At 41.7% G+C, this 23,417-nt stretch overlaps 1 protein-coding gene across 1 annotated transcript in view; it reads right to left on the bottom strand.

Annotated features, from left to right (window-relative positions):
* Window positions 1-707: 707 nt before the first annotated feature.
* fgf11a (fibroblast growth factor 11a) overlaps window positions 708-23,417 on the bottom strand; it is a 79,552-nt gene continuing 56,842 nt past the window's right edge. Inside the window, exons 4-5 of the mRNA XM_054601445.1 lie at window positions 2,229-2,427; window positions 708-850 (exon numbers count right to left, since the gene is read on the bottom strand). Of these exons, the coding sequence (XP_054457420.1) occupies window positions 708-850; window positions 2,229-2,427 (342 nt within the window). The remainder of the gene's footprint in view (window positions 851-2,228; window positions 2,428-23,417) is intronic.

Here is a 23,417-nt window from a genome sequence, read left to right on the forward strand (position 1 = left end):
GGAACAAACACAAACATACACAGAGGCACACACGCACATCACACACACAAACAGGGCTGACAAGTATCCAGGCCATCTCACAAAGTCGCTGACACACACAGAAGATGTGGACCGAGCAGATGGCTGCAGAACAAAAGTCTGCAAGGGTCTCTGTAACAGCCTCGCAGTAGCATGGCTCTGTGTCGGGCTAACATTAGCATGGAACCCTGTGGGGAAATGAAAACCCATTTGTGAAGCATGTGCTGCAGAGGGACCCATTTGACCGTTGCACCCGTTGTGGTGAAACCAGGAAGACTTTGCTCTGATATTTGGTTGACTGGAAGGATGTCGCTGATGATGGCTGGAGGATGTGTGTGTGTGTGTGGGATTTCCTTCCAGGCGGTTTATCCCGCTGTGGTGACATGCTAAATGATGCTAGGTGAATGTTCACCTCTTCATTGAGTTATTGCTTTTATATCCCAGGCTTTAATAATCACAAACAGATACAGTAAGTGTGGGGTTCTGTGAGGGTTAAAGGGGCTTCACTTTCCCCAGACTTTCTCCTTTTTCTCCAACTTTGCACCAGTGCATTGTGGTACGCAGAGTTCTCGTGGGGTCAGTGTTGCATGTGGGGGGGGGGTAGCCCTAACAATCCTGTTCAGCTGTTGGCTGTTGCCCTGTGCCCCGTTGTCCTCCACCCCTCCTCTCCCCACCCTTGTCTCTGAGCGCTAGGAGGAGGAGGTTTTGGTTTTGGATTGAGGGTCCTTCTTGCCGTTCTGGAGCACGGGCGAGTCACTGGAGGTCTTGGGCGTTTTCCTGGGCGGACTCGACTCAGCAACGTCGTGTAGAGAGGGCTCCCGGTACATGGCCACTGAGGAGGGAGAAGGTTGCAATAGTTATGACTGGGTAGAAACAGACAGACGCAGGACGTCACTTGTGTGGCTGATACAGAAGAACAAGCTCCTCTGCTGCTTTAGTTTGTTCTTTGGAGATCCTCATGTTTTCAGGTTCATACATAAAAAGAAACATTTTAAGCCCCTAAGGTGTATGTTGTTTCCTTTAAAAAAAAATTAAGCTTTCAGCACTTTGTTCTTCATTTACACTAACAATGGAGGCCACCAAAGTCATAAAAGTCGTACACATAGTGCTTTAACAATGTGAACAAGACCTTATTTCTGCAAAAACTTGAGTCAGCTTCAAATAGATAGGGTGACATGGAGAGAAAACAACCAGTACCCTGAAAGTGGATTACTCTCAAGCTTTTATTTTGAAGGTGAACTAATTAATTTCTTTATGTGAGCAAAGGATCGTATAATTTAAAGAAATGTAACATGAGGTTTTCATAGTGATGAAAGCATAATTATCTCCAACTCTTCAATTGACCTCAGATCCACTAAGATGTTTCTGAATGTTAGATTTATTTGTCAGTATCACTTTTATTTTTACAGCGTGTTCTACCGCCCCAATGTGGTAAAAAACATCAGACAAAGAATGCAGTTTTAACTAAGCATTGCCTGGTTATTTAAAATAAGTGTTTGGAAGTGATATTAACCTTTTGTAATATCACTTACTATATAATGTTTCTTATATTAAATAGGTTCACTTTTTTGATGACTACTTTAAATTGTTTAAACATTTTTCAAAATGATGCAGTGGCTGACTTTAGGCTCAGACCTGGGGGTGAAGTTACACTTTAGTATCATATTCTATTTCTGCCAATAGATCCCCCATAAACGCTACACACTGGCCCTTTCACTTAAACAATATAATCATACGTGTATTATTAACATGATTAACATGATTAAGCTATATATCGTAGAAAAAAGAAACATGTAACTTTTGGTATGGAATAATGAAATCCTGTCTGTCTTTGTGTCAAAATACTGTTAAGATATTTGCAGACAGACATTCAAGTGGCAAAGTGATGTTCCAAAATATTATATAAAGGTAAATGTCTTTTGACACAAAATGCACAGCTCAAAGTCTACTCACTGACTAATTTTTACTGGGAAAATGGGACTACTTTGTCAGAAAAATATTCCCATGACTATTTTCAAGGTCAAGATTCAACTTTGATGCTTAAATAAAAGTCTATTTTTTTAATTTACATACCACAATGATTACTGAACTTTTGACCGAACATTTGACGCTGACCTCTACATTCTTGGCATTCCTGATCATCTTCCAGACTAACACCCACTGGTTCCTGGAACAACTTGTAGAGTGGGCTACATATTAATCTATTGTACCTTCGATGAGTTTGGGCAGGAAGTGAGCAGCCCCCTTTGTCTTCTTGACACGGTTCCCCTTCATGACCTGTCCATCTCGGTTGATGCCGATGTACCACGCCCGACCCGACTGGGTCTGTCTGTACAGGATGGACGAGTAGGTGACGTAGTAGTTCTCAAACACACACTCCTTAAACTTACACTCCGGCGTGAAGTGTTCCTGAAAGACACACACACACATACATACAGGGAGACAGAAGCACACATGTCAGATCAAAGGAGAAGAATAACACATTTGGTTTGTCTGCCATTCTCTATCAGTTCTCCCTTTATTTATATATTTACTCTCCAATTCCACTGGACTGGGAGGAAATGGGCCCCACATTTCATCGTGACAGGGGGGGTTACAGTACAGGAGCATCTGTGGCTGCATCGACACGCTGAACAAACACACACAAACTCATCCCATATTGTGCACACGCCTATTTGCCACATGACCAAAGTGCTTTGTGAGCTGGGATGCCATAACTCAGCCGATTGGGTTTACCTGTAACAAGCAGCAATCACCCGGATCCTTCACCCCCTCTGTGGTTAAACTGTCGGCCTTCAGCCCCTCTCAGCCCACACACACACACACACACACACACACACACACACACACACACACACACACACACACACACACACACACACACACACACACACACACACACACACACACACACACACACACACACACACACACACAGCGCTGCATTAGACAATCCCCAACCCTCCACCCCCTGTCTCCCTCTCGTTGCAGCGCTCCCATATTCCCTCTCTATCTCATACTCTGCCTCTCCTTCTTCCCTTCATTCCCCCCATCCCTTCGTCATTTGGTAACCTTGTTGAGGAACAAACCAATTTGCAGGATTGATTTGGAGCCTTGATGTGACGGGTGAGCAGGAAAAGGCCTGAATAAGGAGTTTGCTCTCTCTCTCTCTCTTTCTTTCTTTCTTTCTTTCCCTCTCATTCATTTCTCACTCACCCGTCTCACCCTCTCCTCCTGCTCTCTCTCTCTTCTCTCTCTCTCTCTCTCTCTGCTTGTCTGCCACCGCAGGCGCAGGGCCCTAACGTCTGCCTATATCCATTGTAGCGCACATAAACAAGCTAATTACATTGACTGTATTGCCCATTTCATAATTACACATCCATTCACTTAGGCAGCCATTCATTTCCTCACCCACCCATTAACTTAGCTCTAATAGAACAGAGCGGGATGCAAAGGTCTGGAGTCTTTTGGAAGGTGTAATCAGATTGCCATCATTAACCATGTTTGCACTGCAGTGTGTTGCATCTCAGCTTCTCCATGTGTAAGTGTGTGTGTGTGTGTGTGTGTGTGTGTGTGTGTGTGTGTGTGTGTGTGTGTGTGTGTGTGTGTATTTGGGGAGGGGAGACTTGAAAGGATTAAAACCTGATAGCCAGCACACACAAAGTCAGACTTTCTGATGAAAGACAAAAGTTTGAGAGGACATTTGCACTGTTTCATACTCCGAGAATAGCCCATATATAGCAAAGGTTAATTTTGAGTGTCCTTTCACTAGCTAACAAAGGTCACATTGGCAAGATCAGTGGTGCAGCAGTAGAAAGTAACATTCACTCAAGTACATTTTTAAGTACAATTTTTTTAGGAATTTCTTTTCATGCTGCTTTATACTTCTTCTTCACTACATTTCAGAGCTAAATATTGGACGAGATAATGAACCCTCTAATGTTTTATCACAGTCAAATCGTAAACACATTTATTTTTATCTGTGTGTAGCAACACACTAAAAAGACCAGATGTTGTGTTTGTGCAACGTGTCTTTACATGAACCTTCATGGTCATATGTATCTCTCAGCAAAGAGACTTGTTTTCGTTTTTGCCGTGCTGTGACCTCTATGGAGGACATCAAATAAAAAATGTATAAATAAATGACTCCATATATAAAATAATATTCCATTAAATATATAACAAATACAAATATGAATATGAAGGCACTTATTTTCCCTTTCATTTATTTATTTTTATGCATTTATTTTTCACTTATTCAACATGTATTTTTAAATGTATTTATTTATGTATTATTTTCCCTAATCCTCATGTGTCATCTCATCTCTGTGTCTACAGTGTTGACAGCATACAAACACATGACTTCCCCACGCAGGGGTTGAGTAAAAAATGGTCTCATTAAACAACATTCAAGCAATAAACCCCAGTGTAATAGAATACTTCATTACTTGTTGTCTTAGCTAAGAATAGATGGCTGACAACATGCGATGCAACACTTGACAGGTCCATGTCTAAATCTTACATGCAAGGAGGTGGGGGAAAAAAGGTAAAATATGACCTCCAGTCAGTAAGCATGATGCAGCAAAGCAACAAACAGAGAATCATTCATTTATGATCTCCTTTAATATTTCATGTATTTTGTCTCAGTGAAATGCTTAGCATGGTGCAACACCCATTGAGGGAAACAGAGTTTGCATGCATGAATGCATGAGAACACTCATCTCTGTAAAACATACGGGGAGCTAATTTCCTCCATTTTCTGTCAGAAGAATGGTCTAACTATTTCCCAAACCTTTTTATCATTATACTTTTATTTGATCTGTGTTTTGTAAATATCTGAAAAAGAAATGCTGCTGTAAAGGAAAATTTCAACCATCACATATCAAAATAAGTCTGTCTTCATTTTTGTCCGTGGCCAGAAGCCAACCACATGTACTTAGTCACAAATACACACTCGGGGTGCCGTCAGTGACGCTGCTTTATAGGATAATACACTATTAAGCAGTCATTTATAGAGAGGCATCATTCACACAGCAGACACACTGGGGAGAGTCGCACATCTGTCTGCAGAGCGTTTACTCCAGCTACACTTCAGGCTGATTTCACACTAAATATATTTCCTCTCTAACGCAGACTGAGAAAAGGACAGACTTCCTCACAGCTCTTTATCTATTAAGATACGGAGGTCTAAATAAAAACAGTGAACGCTACCTGTCACCTGAGTCCAATAACTCTCGTTCAACCAGTCTCGACTATCACTGCTGCAGTTCCACTTGTGTTCAGCAGGGGGTGCTCCAAACACACAGCGCTCCTGTCACTGGTCCTGCTGCTATTGATGCTCCAAAATTAACTTGCGTCTACTTGCCACTCCATAAATGCCCAGCTCTCCCCCAAAGGGCCTCTTTGGCAATGAAAATCACTCGGGTAGCAGAGCTGCCACAAATCCACACGAGGATTTCTTTCTGTGCTTCTATTTATGCACCAAACTCCATGTTGTTTTGTCACATTTTAAGCTGCGTTTGCCAAAACATTCTGTCATGTTGCATTATACAATTTAGGATGCAGAGACGGACATAAACTATAGCGCACGATGATACTATTGCCTTGTACAACTTCCTGATTTAAAATTCAGTTTTTAACTGACTTCAGAAAGATATTACGGTCCTCATTTCACTAAATTTCATACTTTCATTTGGCCATGATACAAAGCTACATGTTTTCAGTGAAGGTGCAGACCTCAGCAGTCTCACATCCAAATATATGTCAGAATAAATAAGATAAACAAAGAGAAAACAAGAATATTGACATAGACACACACTCACTAATCAGATCAAGTCAGGGTCCAGTCACTTTTTGAAACTATATTTACCTCTGTTACACTCAGATCATTTCAGAGGAGACAAGAGGATCGTTTGGGTGTGTGTGTGTGTGTGTGTGTGTGTGTGTGTGTGTGTGTGTGTGAAGGTGTGTATATCCACTCATGCATGTCTGCTGTTGTGACAGAGAGACATGACAGATCCCTCTTACATCAGCGGGAGGCCACCCGGTGCCAGATGACATGCATGCACGCACACACACACACACACACACACACACACACACACACACACACACACACACACACACACACACACACACACACACACACACACACACACACACACACACACACACACACACACACACAACATCACTGGTGACGGATGGACTGGTCGCCTCCCTCATCACTCACCCTCACAGACAGGAGAGAGAAAGAGAGAGGGATGGAGGGGAAGAGGGGTGGACAAGATGAAGCAAGAGGAAGGGGAGAAAAAAATTAAAAGGGGTGGTGGGGGAAGACATGATAAGTGAGGAAGGATACGGGATTAAACTCCAGTAATGACACACACACACCATCGTCTCATTTCCATCCGATGACACTTAAAGACATTATTCGGCCTCGTTCTCAGGCTGCCGTTAACCGTTGAGCCTCCAGTGCGCTCAGCTGGGGAATTGATTCAATGTAAGACCTCTGTGAAAAGTCAATAGGCATTAGTCCAGAAAAAAACAGGGATTAGGCTTTTGATTGGCCACACGACGCCACACTTAAACGACTTACAAGCCGCGATCGGAAGACTACAGGTTAATCCAGGGGGTTTAAGTTTCATTCCAGAGGACAAATGTATTTCACAGCCCCGACAGAGAACACATGTGAGAGGACCCGTGTGTTTGCTCACATGTGTCTTTCTACTGTACATGACAAGGGCAATAAAGGATATGTGTTTTTTTTAACAGCTTTCAGTAAATGGTGTTGGCAGTTACATGTGTCAGCAGATAAACCTGATCAATACCGGCTTTCTGTTGCAGTTGTACTGGCAACAAATGGAGGATGGATGGGCCTCATTCAAGCTAAATGGGCTTCTGTTGGCCAGTGTCAATGTTTATGCTGGATCAGACGTACATATTTAGGCTGATACATTAAAGGTGGGACAATGTGTGTATTACGGGGCGGCTGTGGCGTAGTGGAGAGCAAGGTAGCTCTCCAATCAGAGGGTCGGTGGTTCGATACCCGGCTTCGGCAGTCGATGTGTCCTTGGGCAAGACACTTAACCCCAAGTTGCTCCTGAAGGCTTGCCATCGGTGTGGACTGGATGTTGCATGAATGTTAGTTAGAGTCTGATGGTGGCACCTTGCATGGTAGCCTGTCATCAGTGTGTGAATGGGTGAATGATATATAATATACTACTGATTGTAAGTCGCTTTGGATAAAAGCGTCTGCTAAATGACTGTAATGTAATGTAATGTAATGTACTAAATCCTGAGTCAAGTCCCGATTTAGGACTGGGAAGTCCGCAGTCAGGACAGCATGGTCTCACTCCCAAGGCGGCAAATACCGACGCCTGGGCAGTGGACTTTGGTGTATTGACACACACAAGGCAGTCTCAGCGTCTGTATGAGACGCAACTACCTCCAATGAAAACCAGTATTTAGAGCAGAGAAGTCCACACAGAGCTGGAGGTTTGGAGGTGGATGTAAAAGTAAAAACAAACAGAGTAGTGACCCATGTGGAACCAAAAGGTGAGTGATTTTGACGTTATGTCACGTGACGCTACATCACTGAGCCATATGCCGTTACAAGCATAATCATTTTTTAGCCAAACTATGATGTTTTTTATCTAAACCATACCACGTGTTTCTGTTTTCTAAACTTTACCGCCACCATTTCACAACGAACCATGTGCTAATGCAAAACTTCCCCATCCATTGACACCGGGGGCATCTGACCAAGCGACAAAATATGAGGAATCGAGATGAGATGAAGTTGGTCCAGATCAACAAGTTCAAAGTCAAGTCCAATCGCTAATCTTTGATAGCGGCTGTGGCGTAGTGGAGAGCAAGGTAGTTCTCCAATCAGAGGGTCGGTGGTTCGATACCCGGCTTCGGCAGTCGATGTGTCCTTGGGCAAGACACTTAACCCTAAGTTGCTCCCGAAGGCTTGCCATCGGTGTGGACTGGATGTTGCATGAATGTTAGGTAGAGTCTGATGGTGGCACCTTGCATGGTAGCCTGTCATCAGTGTGTGAATGGGTGAATGATATGTAATATACTACTGACTGTAAGTCGCTTTGGATAAAAGCGTCTGCTAAATGACTGTAATGTAATGTAATGTAATGTATTTCAAGTCCACAAATCATGATGCACCTTTCACCAAATATGCATATAGGTGAAAAAAAACAACATCTATGGTAGTCAATAGGGAAAGACAAACTTGTTTGAAATGTGCACTGAATTACACAAATTATGTTTTAAATTTTTAATGAAAAAGTTCATTTTGTCGCAGTTTGTCGTAAAACTGTGAGAATACGTTATTAGAAAGACTACCCACCCAAAAGTTGTGTATGTGATGTGTCTCTCACTGAAGATACGATGTCTGTGTTTTTCGTACTCAAACAACAGGTCTGCTGGTTCTTTAGCTTAACAGCTGATAAAAAAGACCAGTAGCTGCTGGATAAAACACATAAGGTAAGATAACGTTACATTTGTGAGTAGAAAATAACTCAGTTGGTGACGTACGTTGTGCAAGAAAAGAGATGTAGTTCACTGAGAAGTTCCACACAAAACTAAACGCTACTACCACTTGTACAATTATCTTTAAAAATGACAAAAATCTTATGTGCATACGCGTGTTAAACAGGATAAAAAATGATTTGTATCTGGTTGTTGACTTCCCTACCTATCTTTTCCAAAAAAAGGTCTCATGTGGGGACTTTGCCTCTTTTAGTCATTTGTTGATATGGCCAAGTTAATTTACAGAAATGATTCATGGCTATGTATTATTGTTATTTTCAAATAAATGTAATATTTTTAAAAAGCTAAATACTTGAATGTTATTCATGTGTAATTTTGGAGCTGAATAGTTTGCATGCAATGGTGGAATGTAGCACAAACAGAGTACATAAACAAAAAACACTCTTAAGGACAATACCGAGGTATAAGTACTTTACTTTACTATTTCCATTCCATGCTACTTTATACTCCACAAATATTGGTTATTAGTCATTAAGGCCGTTAAGACGTTACATACAAAACAAGTCAGGAGTTTATAGAATATGATGCAGCCTGTGAAATGGTTATGAAACCATGAAATTGTAACATCCGGGGACCTTTGCTGCAAAAATTGCTAAAACTTAAACAAAATACTTTTCGCTCCATCGTGCTCAATATGAAGCATCTTAATATTTAGGCATGTGGAAGATATCAACTCAAAATACTAAAAGTCCAGAGTCCTGTTGTTAAGTGTTCAGGTATATCTTGTTTTAAGCCAAATATCTGTTAAAAAAAAAGTGTGTTTCATATCAAATTCCCTCTTGTTTCATATTTACAAGCAATGTATTTGTTTGCATGGTGATGAGGGTCATGTAGTTATTAAGTTTGCTACACAACTTCAAGTGAGTCAACAGTCTGACCGGTCTGTCAGATCACATCTTCAGCCTCCCTGTCTCTGTCCTGTCCCTCCTGTCTCTTCATTTCACAATCCAATAAAAAAAGAAACTGTCATTTAAATATCCTGCGGGGAATATTTTTTTGTAAGAGGGAGCTGGGGTTGTAAAAAATATATCGGACCGATCGTGAATTGAGAGCTGTTTTCTTTCATCCAAAAAACACTTTTTTTTTATGTTACTGCAGAATGGATCAGTTGGTGACAGAAATCAGGAAAACAGTTAAAATGGCCCCCAAGAAGTGTGTGATGCAATTATATGTAAAGCGTTTTCTATCACAACTATACATTGAGAAGATCAGAGATGAGTCAATAATACTGCAATACGACGTTATGCTACAGCTGTGAGCGTTTCTTTGTGGTTAATTATTGGTTAATAAAACTACAAGCCAAATATGAAGCAATGGGAATGCTGGGTTTTGGCTGAGGACAACAGAGAAATAAAGTGAACGATGAAATATGTACCCGCAGATGCAACTCTTGTCAGAAGTACATAAATCAGCACTTGAAGCCCACAGAGCAAGGTTAGCCCTACAAAAGCGTGTTTACCAGCCACAGCGATTATTATCTGAGCAAATGAGCAGAAAAACAACTTTAATTGAGGACAAACAGCTGAGGAAGCATCACAGGAGCGTGCAAAAAGAATCGTCTGAAGATAGGAGTAATTATCATCTATTAATTAATGCACAACATGTGGCCCCGCTGGCATTCTCTATAGTGTTATCCTCAGCACTGCTCTTTGGAATGCTTTGTAGAAACCATCACTCAGCACTTAGGGAAGAAAACTCAGCAGCTGTCTACATCAAAACTTCCATTTCAGAGGCAGTATTGTATTCTCGGGTGGCTAACCTAGCCAGCTCGAGTGTTTAAAAAAAAAACATCAACATCTACGACCGTTAAGTGAAAAACAACCTCTGTCATTCAAAGCAACTCTGTCAGGTCCAATAGTAACACCAGTTTGAAAAGCAACATTTTTCTGGTTGACTTGCACCACAACTTGTAAGCGGTGCCTTTAGGAAGCTTTCACAGACAAAGGATGCTTCACTCTGAAAAAAGGGAGGTGTCATTTTCACTGCAGCTGTGTGCGAGTCTGCTGCCTTACTATGGGAGAGCACGCTGTTAAAAAATGACAAGATGGGCAGAAGACTGTAGATCATATCAAGCTCATTTTAAAGGCTCTATTACTGTTTTATGAATCAAAATGTTACAGCTATAATTTGATGTAATGATCAGAATTGATTATATCTGTAAATGTATGGCTGTTTAGAGTAATGACATATTAACAAACCTTTGACAGCATCAGAAAACATTGATCCCTTCAATGTAGCTGTTGTGTGTGTGATCATTTTGGGAGCAGCAGGCTCCAAATCAGTTTAGAAGTTTGGTGAACCTTAAGTCTGCAGTCATATAAGGGGTTGTTCCTTTAAGACCATTTTAGTCAAATAGACATAACAGTAATGTTGCTGGATTAAATAAAAATGTTTCCCCCCCAAAACATTTTCATGGATTATTATATTTCTAGAGATAAGGACAAAAATGTCTTGAATTGCTAATGTTATTTTAAAATGCCTTTAATTGTCACTTATTATTGATGAGATCACATTGGCAGATAAAATCTATTTATTTTACATTCATAGGAGCTTCTTACTCGTCGTGTTATTCCAAGGTTCAGGATAAACTCAATTTTTAAGCCAAGATGCTTTGCTCTCCACCAACTCATGATGGAAATATTTGTTTTTTTAGCTACTAAACCACTTTGAACCTCAAGTTGTTTTGAACTTGATAGTCTGCATGGTCTGTAACAGCTAGCAGAGAGAGCATCACCTAGTGATTTCGAGCTTAAAACACAATATTTTATGTAGATACACACAGTGTCTAGGCTAGAAAAGTAAGACAACATATGTTCCAAATTGGACTCATAAAATGGCACATTCCTCCCGTGGGAACAGTGATTTTTGAATGATCTGACAGTTCTCCCAGCTCGCCATGAATCAAACAGACCTCACAACAACCTTTAAAGGTCTTTTCTCTGTCTGAGTTCCACCTCTCGGCCTCCCAGTGCTCTTGTGAACTCCCATGAGTGTCTATGAGTTGCTGACCGACAGCGAAGAGAACAAAGTTTTAGCAGTTCAGACGGAGAGGGGTCCTCGTCGGTGCCAACATTCTGGCATTTACAGGGACGCCCTGAGGAGCGCTGGAGCTCGACCAGGGCTGATGCTGTATGCAGAAGACACACATACACACTAAATGGCATCTCACACACACTCATACACAATGGAAAGGGTAAAAAAACATCCAAAAACACATATGTACACTCAAATGTTGGAGATATCATACACACCAAAGGGCGAATGAACAAGACGCAATCATGAAACAGCCCTGTGACACGAACACACACGCAGACAGATGAGTGGAGGGGAAAAAGCAGACACACACACACACACACTGTAATGAGAACAGCTGGAGAGGGTGCAGGCGGGTTACCAAGGGGGAAGAAGCAGAGAGGGAGGGGGGGATGTCCTCTGATTCTCACCTTGACTGCCAGACCCTCGCTGTGCGTTTGGGGATTTTCCAAAGCGAACCAGCGATAACTTGCCTTACTTCTACACTTCATTTTCATCTCTCCTTCTCTACTCCTCTCTTTTCCTCGCCCCCCTCTTTCTCTCCGTCTTCCTCCATCCTTCACATTTCTCCCCATCTCTTTCCTCAAGGCCGCGAATGGCTGCACGCTTGTGCTTAGCGGAGGAAGTGTGTGTGTGTGGGTGGGTGTGTGTGTGGGGGGGTCGTTCAGAGTGCAAAAGAGGGAGAAAAAGGAAGGAGAGCAGAGGAAAGGAAACAATAGTGCTGACTCAAAGAAAGACAGACAAGCGGTTTCTGATTCGATGGGCAGGTGAGGGAGGTCAGAGGAGGTGTGTGTGTGTGTGTGTGTGTGTGTGTGTGTGTGTGTGTGTGTGTGTGTGTGTGTGTGTGTGTGTGTGTGTGTGTGTGTGTGTGTGTGTGTGGTCGGTCCTCTCAGGTCATACTGTAAGAAGACTTTGTTGAAAGCTTTGTTGAAGGAACTGACTAATTGCCAGTTCGCCACCTGTCAGGTGTGTGTGTGTGTGTGTGTGTGTGTGTGTGTGTGTGTGTGTGTGTGTGTGTGTGTGTGTGTGTGTGTGTGTGTGTGTGTGTGTGTGTGTGTGTGTGTGTGTGTGTGTGTGTGTGTGTGTGTGAGTGAGTGGGGGAATGTTCAGAATGAAATGGTCAGAACTTATCATAAGACATACAGCCCAAACCTGCTGTTACTTTTATATCTTGTGCTCACAGTTTACCATTTTTCCAAGTTCAATTTGATAAATTTACATATTATGAATTTTTTAACATATTTACCTGGGTTAGAGTTGACTGGAAAAGCATTAAGCTGAACTTAAAGGTACCCAGTGTAGCTCCCCAATTACTTCAGCCGGTTTGAGTTTGACATCAAGTTGTCTTATAACTTTTTGGGTGATTAGTAAGACTGCAACTTAAAAGTTTTTAACCTAATCTTAACAAACATTATTGTCCAATCACACAGATTTTACTAACCTCCCACTCTCTCACACACACACACACACACACACACACACACACACACACACACACACACACACACACACACACACACACACTCCTATTGTAAATTGAACAGCAAACGATAAGGTGAGAATTCATTTTAAATTTGATGACAAAATGGTGAGGTGAGGGTCTTATGATTTAAAATTTGGGTTAAGCAGTTAACGTTATTAAGTACGAGGTTTTAAAAAAAGAAGGTTAGCGTGTTAACAGTTAGCTAATGTTAGCTAGCCGGTATATTTCTTCCAATACTTTCTTTCAACATGATTAGGGAAACATTTTATAACATTGGCATGACCAGTAGTAACCTATATTACGTGCACAAAACCAACGTAACTCATGAACGTGCACTTAAAGTACGAGCTGAGGCGGTCCCTGAAGCGTGCACTGCTAAGACTCTGCAGGTCCAATCAGCTCTACAGAGCTTTATAGCATGTTTCAGTTCATTATTTTGGTTTTGCATGCTGCAACTGAACTGGTGAATATAGTGGAGCATGTAGCAGATACAGTTTGGGGAAGAGCCAAACAGAACCAAAAGAGAGTGAACATGGGGCACAGATAGAAAAAGTTTGTCTTCAAAGAGCGTGATTTTTGGAATGTCTGTTTTCTTAAGTTAACTTCTCCAACTACATCTTCAGCCCTGCATCAATCCTGTGACCTACTCTTAGTCTACAATAGCTCTGCAGGGAAACCAGTGAACTAAATATCTTCAAGGGACCATCCCCGTACGCACACACCTTCTCTCTGCCAATGTCCACTGAGAACATAACTGCTCGCTGTTACAGAACACAGTGTGATGATGGATGTGCTAACTTTCTGTATCACCAAAGATCATCCCAACCCAAATAACTGGCTTCGTAAAATATGGCAAACTAAATGGCACAGCAGGAAATTAATATGGAACAACTTCACTGATAGGAAATACAAATGAACAGTAATGGGGTGTACTTGAAGCCCTGTGTCTTTATGGGTTGTTAGTACTGATCATAATGCAGTACAGGGCTAATGTGTTGGCTCTGGACGTAGCAGCAGGATTTTAAGGTGGATATGATATCCTCTCTCATGTCATCTTTTCCTCCTCCACTTCCTCATCCTTCATGATGCCCCACATCTCCCTTTGCCTGTTCCTCTTTCCTTACTTTCTCATCACTCCCTCCCCTTGTTCCTCTGGCCCCACCCTCCCTCTTCCTCTCCTCTCTGAGGTTGCTCAAGTGAGCAGAAGTGTTCCCTATTTAGCGGCCGGTGCCTCTCCAAAGGAGTCCCCAGTGAAGAGCTTAGACGAGGCCACAGAAGATGGAGAGAGACTGAACAACACGCAAACAAGAAATATGGGAGAACCGGTAGATTGATGAATGGAGGAGGAAGGTGATGAGGGAAATATTTGACCTGAAAGTCTTGGTGAGGTAGGGAGTACTTGCAGAAGTCGTTAACTACCGTTACTGCTGTAACCAGCTGGACCTTGCTAGTACTATTCAGTAACAAACGCATCCTGGGCTTCCTTCTATTTTCTCTGCCCTCACTGTGGACCCTCCCCCCTGACATTTCCTTCCCATAAAAACTTTTATTGACGAGGACAAAAAGCTGTCGGGGCTTGTTAACAGTTAGCGTATCTGCTCTGCTGCTAATGGGACAATAAGTTCACAAGGTTTATTCAAAACGCATATTTGTCCCATTAACTCCTGTCTCATAACTATCTTCATAAACCGTTCATCTTTTAAAGAAGCAGTTTATACATCTTGACAGACGAGGCTTCAGTAAGCGCATGGTGTAACACGTATAACAACCCAAACGAATCATTGAAAATGAAAAAGAATTTTAGTGTACTCAATTCTTTAGCTCTCCATTTTCACAAAGGTCAGCACCGTCAAGACAGCTTTCTATATAATGCTACAGGAATGAGTCGTAAAACACAGAAATGAGTCAGCATTTTGTCACTTCCGGTTCCCTTGTTTCGGAGTCAATGGGTTTTTGGTTAAGTGCCCTAATTAAGGTCTGTGGTTAACAAAAGCTTAAGAGATTTTCATCATTTGTTCTACAATATAAAATACATCAATAAATAACACAGAATTTTGAAGCCTTTATGTGTGTTAAGAAAGGTAGTTGCTAACAAGTGGCTAAATGAGACTACAAAACGTCATCAGGCTGAACACTTCTCCGCCTTTAGCTTCGTGGTGGTGACATGAAGTCATGTGACCGTGGTGTAGTTCGTTAGCTTTTTTCTTCTTATGATTGCATCAAACCTTAAAAAATTGTAAAAGAGGTGCTCATTTGTGAGATTAAAGAGTAAAGAGTAAAACGTGTAAGTGTCATAAACGTTTGCTTGCCACAGATAGATGGAACCAGTGGGCTGCTAACTTCTGGGTTGGCCTGAAAAAATACGACATCCTATTGCTCTCGGTTGGTGAACTGTTCTTATTTGTAGCTCAAGGTGATGTCGTTACATCGTCAGCGAAGGGTGGAGGTTGGCTTAGATGAATGGGTCAACTAAGCAACTAATGTTTTTTAAGCATGACCGCGATCATTTCCAAACTTTAACCGAGGGTTAAACCATGATGACAAACATCCTCTAACCTCAATTATGTAGTCATTTCAAGTTCAACCCAAAACCAATGTTTTCTCATTCTTAACAACTCCGTCATTTAAACTTAAACCAAAACCACAGAAGAGGAGCCTGGATCTGTCTTTTATCTAACGTGATCACAGACACTTTATCAGAACACCTTTGAAGTCCTGCGTTTTGCTTGAACGTATTCATGGTGATCTGGGAATAAAAGCTCATTCTGATTTTGAACAACTCTTAACAAAAGCGTGCATGTCTCCTCAGCCATCCCAAAATACTCTGGATACACCTGCTGTGGCTAGGTTTGTCTCTCTCCTGAATTGACGTGAGAAAAAAGGGCAGAAAATGGGTTTTATTTCTGCCTCCCCTCCACCCCACCAATGATCCTCAGTAAGTGGAGATGTGTTTGTTTATCCTCTGAGTGCAGATCCACAATGTCATCCTGCAGAGTTAAGTTTTACTTTGCCCAACTTTCCCCTGTTAACTGCGTGCTGTCTGGCCAGAGCTGGTCCCGGGTATCGGAGTCCGGCCCAATTATGTCTGCCTGCCTCTGTCAGATTGTTTATACCTGGCTGCACATGTGTGTTTGTGGGGATGTGGAGGGTGGCTAAATTGCACAGGGGAGCGTGTGTGTGTGTGTGTATGTGTGTGTGTGTGTGTGTGTGTGTGTGTGTGTGTAAAATTTCACGTTTTTTAAGCTGCGTTTGTGTGCCTTGGGCAACATCTAAAAAAAAAACACGCCGACCCCCAGCCCCATCCCCACAACCCGCCTCCACACATCCCTCCTCCCTCCCACTGCCGTCCCTCTACCCAGGAGGCTTTTCCAGAGCACACGGCTAATAAAGTGGGCCAGGTCCACAGCTGAGCACTATTTTTATCAAAAAGCAATTTTCAGGAGGTGCCCACAGGTAAACGGGTCCCAGCGCCTCAGACAATGGAGCCATGACAGGGAGTTTCCCCCCACCATTAACCTCTGCTGAGCTCCTCCAGAGTGCCCTGATGCTCCAGGAGCATGGTGCAGCTATTGCATAGACCTGGTCCTTATCCCTGTATTAATATCAAGACCTTTCATAGACCAATTTATTGTTGCTGACTTCCTGGAGACAAAATGGAAAAATTTTATTTGCTCTTTAGTGATTGGAGATTTGTAGGTCGTCAGACATGATGAAATGAAAGGCAGAAGGTGGGGAATGAAAAAATGAACGGTGACCAGATGAATAAAGGTACTGCAGAGGTGGTGTGAGGGAATGATGAAGAGGTGTGTACCGTTGGGGATGTGTAAAGACAGATGGATACACACAGCCCATCTGGCCTCCTACAGCTGGACTATACAGTGCTGCACTGAAAAAGTTTCTGTTCCTGAATGTTAATGCCAGTTTAGAAATACGGGAGTATCAGCACGGAGGAAAAGCATTGTACTTCTGTGGACGGGACAGCAGCAAAACTTATTTCACACACTTTGTGTTTAAGTGTTAAGTGTACATTAAATGTAGCCCTTTCGACGGGGAACTAAAGCCACTATATCCATCGATGCTCTCTTCAAAGCCACCTTGCTGGTTTGACAAAAAATCTAATCGCACCAAGCAGAACATGGAAGTTTCTGGTCTACCATTGGCTCAATTGGTTAATTTGTTTGTACTATTGTGTGTCTTTGGTGAACCCATTTAAACACCAAAGTCAAACAATTACACAAACTAATGAACTGATCCAGGCAGTAGTTTTGGAGCTACCAGCCGGAGAGATGTCTGCCTTCTCTTGACTATAATGGGACTATATGGCACTTGGCTTGTGGTGCTCACCGGGCAAATGCAATACATTTGAAAAACTCAACAGCAATGTTTCTTTCCAGAAGACAATCTACAGACCTTATTGTGCTGGGTTTAATGTAGGAACTTTGGTGGAAAGAAGAATTGTGTACCAGAAGTCAAGTTCCATATAGTCCAATTATATTTGAGAAGAGGCAGACATCTCTACGGCCGATTACTCACAACAAAGCAGTCTAGATTGATAAATGGCACTACAGGTAAGAGGAAGAATACATATTTTTGATTTGGGTGTGACCTGTCCCTTTAGAATGGACGACATTCTACTTGATTGGTAACTGGGGTGATGCGTCATCTCTGTCAAAAGGAACATGCTGTCACAGAAACGTATTTTACTACATCACTGACACTTCAAATTATCCTCAGAAATGGATTATGTCCTAGAATAGAGACTAATGAAAATCATCAACCAAAATGTACAGAGTGCAGTTAATGGAATGGAGAAATAAAGAGGCGGGGGAATAAAAATGTAAGAGGGGCGGGCTGATAGAAAGGGGGGAAAGGTTTCAGGACGAGGAGGCAGAGGACAAAGCGAGCGAAAGGAAAGGAGACCAGAGAGGTAGAGGACAGAGCTAGGACAAGGCCAGCAGATAAGGGACACAGCGAGACAGGGATATATATTCAGAATAAAAAGAGGTTTGCGCCGTGACAGAAAGCAAGATGGGGGGGAAAGTAGTTATGGTGGAGAGGAGAGGAAGAGACAAACCACCAGAGAGGCCAAACAGACACAAATGGCCGGAGAGGGAGCAAGACAGACTGACAGGCGAGTAAAAGCTGTACAAGTGAGAACGGGTGGTGGTGGTGGTGGTGGTGGGGGGGGACGACTCACTATGAGTCCGGGTCTGTCAGGCCATCCTTCTCTTTCTCCCTCAATCCCAGCATCCTCTGCCGCTCTCCCCCCCCCTCTCTCTTTCCATCTCCGTCCTCTCAAGACAAGCGACTACCATCAGCCCTGTTTGTTATTATTAGAGGTTAACATTAAAGCCTGTCTTGTCCATCAAATTGCCCCCCTCATACACACACAGGGAGGCAGCTTAACATGTCCCATTCTAACCAAATGTCCATTTCCATCCTACACATTCTAATGTATATGCAGAATAACCGATGCTGTGCGGTGACTCACTCCTCCTCTGCTCCCCGTCTCCTTTCTATTATCATCTTGTTTTATCCTCCCCCGAAACAAGAGGCTCGTGTAAGGACAAAAGGACGTTCGCCACATCATTTAGCTCTCACTCCCTTTTTGTATTTACCAAGTAAGAAATCCACAAAGAGATTAAGGAGTTAGAAGTGTGTTTTTTTTTTCTTCTCTACAGTAGATTACTTTGCTGTTTTCTTTCCTCATCTCCTCTGAGTTCTCCAGGAAGCACCAACCTGTTGCTTGGGTGAATCCTTGAATATCTCTCAGGGTTAAACGGGCATGTTTGGTTGCCTACTGCTTCACTGAGGTAGGTGAATCAACACTCTTCAGTTAAGTAAGTCCCGTTTACTTTTCCCCTTGTCCTAGCACGAGCTGCTTTCACTGCAGCTGAGTTAAAGCTGTCTGGAGGTTTGAGTTTGTTGTCTGGTTAAACGTAGCAAAAGAGGGGCGTTTGGGATTTACCGTGCTTGCATGTGATCAATAATGCATGCCGTGTGTTTGCAGGGGAAAACACCACTGTGCACGGAGTACGGAGATATTTGCTGTGTATTTAATTCTTAATTCTTGAATTGTTCTAATCTTTTTGCACAGGTTTTGGGTGTTTCCCATGGGAGGAGTTGACGGATCCTTCCTAAAATACGTGCCCTTTAACTTCTTCATGTCTTGTCTTTCAGGTCCTTACTTACATGGAAGCCTAAAAACTACATTTCTAATGGACCCTTGTGTCATTGCGCGAGAAACAAAACCTCCAGAAGATCCAGGCCTGCTGTCCTGTAGCTCCCCCTGACCTTTGACCTCCCTATGGAGTAAACAGGGAAAATAAAATGTCTCTATAGACATCAGTGACCTTGAACCAAAAAATTGCTTATGGGACTTCAATCACTTATTTTCTTCCTGGAGACCAAATTTACTGAATCATTTCTCAAAGTGGAATACACGATCAAGCACATTTCATAAAAGCTACTGTGCGCGCTGTGTTTCGAGGTTGTTTAATTATCTCGCAAGATGAATAGAGGTCACCAAAAATATTTACAGAACTTGACATCATTCAATTAGATTAGGTGATTAGATGGAACTTCAGTGATTCTCGAGGGGGAAATGAGTTGTGGCAGCAGAGGAGGAGAGAATATAGATAAGAACAGTACAAACAGAAACTACTGAAGATAACACAGAAAGAAAAATAACAACAAAGAGCTTTGAATGAGAATGATGCAACTGATGAATAAAGATAAATGATGGGGCTTAAGAGGGCCAAGCTGGAAAACTACTTTCCTCTATCCTCTGAGCCATTACTGGCAAATGTACAGCTGGGAGAGGGTACTTCATTTTCAAATCCTTTAAATAAGGGTTGTAATTATCTGCTGTGCTGCGTGTGTGTGTATATGTATGTGTGTGTGTGTGTGTGTGTGTGTGTGTGTGTGTGTGTGTGTGGAGGCAGAGGGAACACGTCTGCCACAGAAGCCCATGAAAGATTAATGCTGACTAGCCACTGGAACACTGCCGCAGCCAAGGTGAGCCTTTTGTTATTGCTACAAAAAGGTGAGAGGAAACACCTTGGTTACCTGTTTTTTTCTGTTGGATAATACTCTTTGATTTGAGCCGGAGAGCAAATGTGGTTGTAACTGTCAGACTTGTCGCCAAGGAATGACTTTCATACCGCTGCTTTGCAACATAATGCCTCCTGTTTTAGAACTTTAAACAACATATTCAGGAAAACTTTATGAAATCAAGTATTTGGCATCGTCAAGGTACGTTCAAATCATTCACCTATAATCCACAATTTATTTCATATGGTTTCTTACAGTATTTTTTTGCACATTTTGTTTTAATTTTGTTTGACCCATCCATCACAGCCTCATCCTCCCTACATGGGCTTTTGTCGCTGCTCATACTACGTCACCTATCTTCCACCATTGCTCTCGTCATAATTCTTATGATCTTAATGGAGATAAATGATGTAAACAGATGATAACAGTCTTCAGAACCTGCTAGTAGGTGTAGCAGACCCCTTCTAAACCATAACTATGAGACTGATAACCATTTAAATATTTGCGTTTTACATTATCTTAAGGTAGGGATGCGTTCTGAAACCCGGTATTAAACAGGCCCATGGGAATTTAGTTGGTTGCAATCTGCAACACACCACTAGATGCCACTAAATCTTACACACTGGGCCTTTAAAGATATCGCCCATACCAAGTTTCAAAATGGTTTGTTGTATTATCTTCAGAAGAGGTCCCGGTTGCTCAACAATCATGATCTAAAATCTTCAGATTGCTCAGCCCTACTGTGAAGAAAACCTTTCTTTAAACCTGGACTATCACATTATTTGCAGCAGAAACAAGCTGTAAAGTTTTTAGCAAAGTCTGTTTTACACATTACACACAATATTTAAGTCCAATATGTACTGTCCATTTAGCTCCGTTTTACTTTCCACCAAATCCTGAAGCTTATATTTGGCTCTATAGCTGCTACATGCTTCACTATATCTGCCAGCTAGTTGCTAACTTTGTTTGTCTGCCTTTTGTGCTGGGTATGTAGTGTACAGTGTGTATCTTTAGAGCTTTTTGCTGAAAGGAGCTTCCTGCTGCATCTGGCAACAAGCTGATAAGAGCTGTGAGAGTCACCTGAAGGCCTTCAACCAAAACAATAAGCTGAAGGAAGCTAAAGCGCTAATGAGTTGAGCTGCAGAATAAGGTGATCATTTTCTGTGCTTTTGCTTTGACATGCAAGCTTTTTTGCACAAAAACACTATGTTGTCACATTTTTGCGCTCACCTTTCTTTGTCTCTTCTGTAGGGATTACATCACGGTTTTGATTTACAGATGGGATCAGATCAACACAAAAGAAAAAAGGGAGCAAATATAACTTTTAGAGAGTCACAATAACGCTTTTTTGCAGCTGATACCCATTAGAATAAGTAGAGGATTTGTGTTGTTATAGCAGCTGCTCTGAAGTCAGTGTCGGGATGCACTGATGAATGAATGGATGTGTTAACCATCAAAGTGCATGAAAACACACAGTTCAAATGATTAGGAATTAAAACATTGTATTTCTATTGAGGAAAAACTATATATTCTTGTGGAATTTGTGCTTTTAATTATGTAATTAATGTATTATAAGATGATTAAAGCTAGTGTAGGAAGTTAAACAGGTCATAATTCCCTCTCTAATATCTATTTATATTGCTGAGAAAACAATAATAAATAACTGGATTTATTCAAATATCTCACCAAAAACGACACTTCACAAGATTTCATTCCAACACATCATGATAACTATATAATTGACCTCCCCCCAACACACATTTTCACTTAACAGAGACTGAATGCCTCATAATGTAAGTGAATGGAACCTCTCCTATTGCTGATTTCAACACGGATTCGTTGCTCACATATGTAGAATTACATTGCAGACCACAAAAAAAAACCCACAAACTTAAAGCCATTATCTTAAACATCTCTCTAAGTATACATCTTTAAATAAAGCACACATAAGAAATTAAACAACAACTACAGAGTTCACCCTTCCTTCCAAAGTCCCAACGTGCAGTTTCCACTACACATAGCAAAAAAAAAAAAATTGTACCCTTGACCTAAAATGACACCAGAATATTTTCAGAACATCTCTACATGTTCAAGTAAAGATATATCATTGAGGTTATTTCTTTGACAGCTTGCTAAAATCTCCCTCACCCTTCAGGGGGATGACGCGGGGCCCTTGTTTCCTGCACATGCTAACGGTTGCATAACAGGGTGTTAAGGCTCTGCACTGCCTCTCTCCAGACCCTGAGGGCAGCAAGCGCAAAACATGCCTTCCTCCTCTATTTCTGTTCTGCTTCTTCTCTACCTCTCTCTCTCTCTCTATGGTGTTCACAATAGCACAGAACAATAGTAGAGCAGGAAGTTCCAGGTGAGGGGGGGGGGAGATTCCTCCTCTACTTTGTCCTCCCTCCTTTCTCATCTCAGAGGGATTTTCTCCAACATTTTTCTCCTTCCCCCCCATATCTCTCTCTCTCTCTCCCTTTTTCCCCTTAGTGAAAATGGGTCACCTTTCTTTTGTCAGGAGAATGCCGGGGTATGTATAACCTCTATATTCTGTGTGTGGAGGTTTTTACTGTCTAGGGGGGTTCCGAGCCCTGAAAAAGTCATTTACAAGGACCATTATCTGGGCCTCATTATGGGAAAGTTTGGTTCTGGGTTTGGGTTTTAGGGTTAGAGTATAGTTAAAATATGGATTGAGGCTACTTCTAAATATACTACACTACACTACTCGAGACTTTTCGTAATAAAAAGTATTTTAATAATTTTGCATACAGGAGATTAACTATAAACAAAACGGTGCTCCTATATTGTATATCGGGCTTTACTAATGACTTTCAAGTAAAATACAATTTTACATGAATCATTTCAAATGCTTGTCTTTGATTACAAATGAAAATGTAACACACAGAAAGTAGTAGATTCAAAAGTAGTAGAATCATGGAATATGTTTAAGAATACATAAGAAATCCTTCTGATTATTCTCAAGAATTGTTCACTGAGAACGCAAAGTGAACTTTCTGTGAACAAGGTCAATGGAAAGACGCAAATAGACGTGAATTCCTGCCGGGCCGTCATTTGCGGGTTGAAATATTTCAAAATGAGAGAAAAGTTTATGAGATGCTGTGTTGTTGTTATACATATACATGTATATTTATTTATATAGGGAATTTCTGGTAGAGATTTAAAATTGGGGCTTATAGATTGTACATTTATGAAAAAACTTACATAAACCTCAGGAACAAGATCTCAGTTCAAGCCAGACTTG

Source organism: Anoplopoma fimbria, chromosome 7 (assembly GCF_027596085.1).
Source record: "Anoplopoma fimbria isolate UVic2021 breed Golden Eagle Sablefish chromosome 7, Afim_UVic_2022, whole genome shotgun sequence".
NCBI classification, from domain to species: domain Eukaryota; kingdom Metazoa; phylum Chordata; class Actinopteri; order Perciformes; family Anoplopomatidae; genus Anoplopoma; species Anoplopoma fimbria.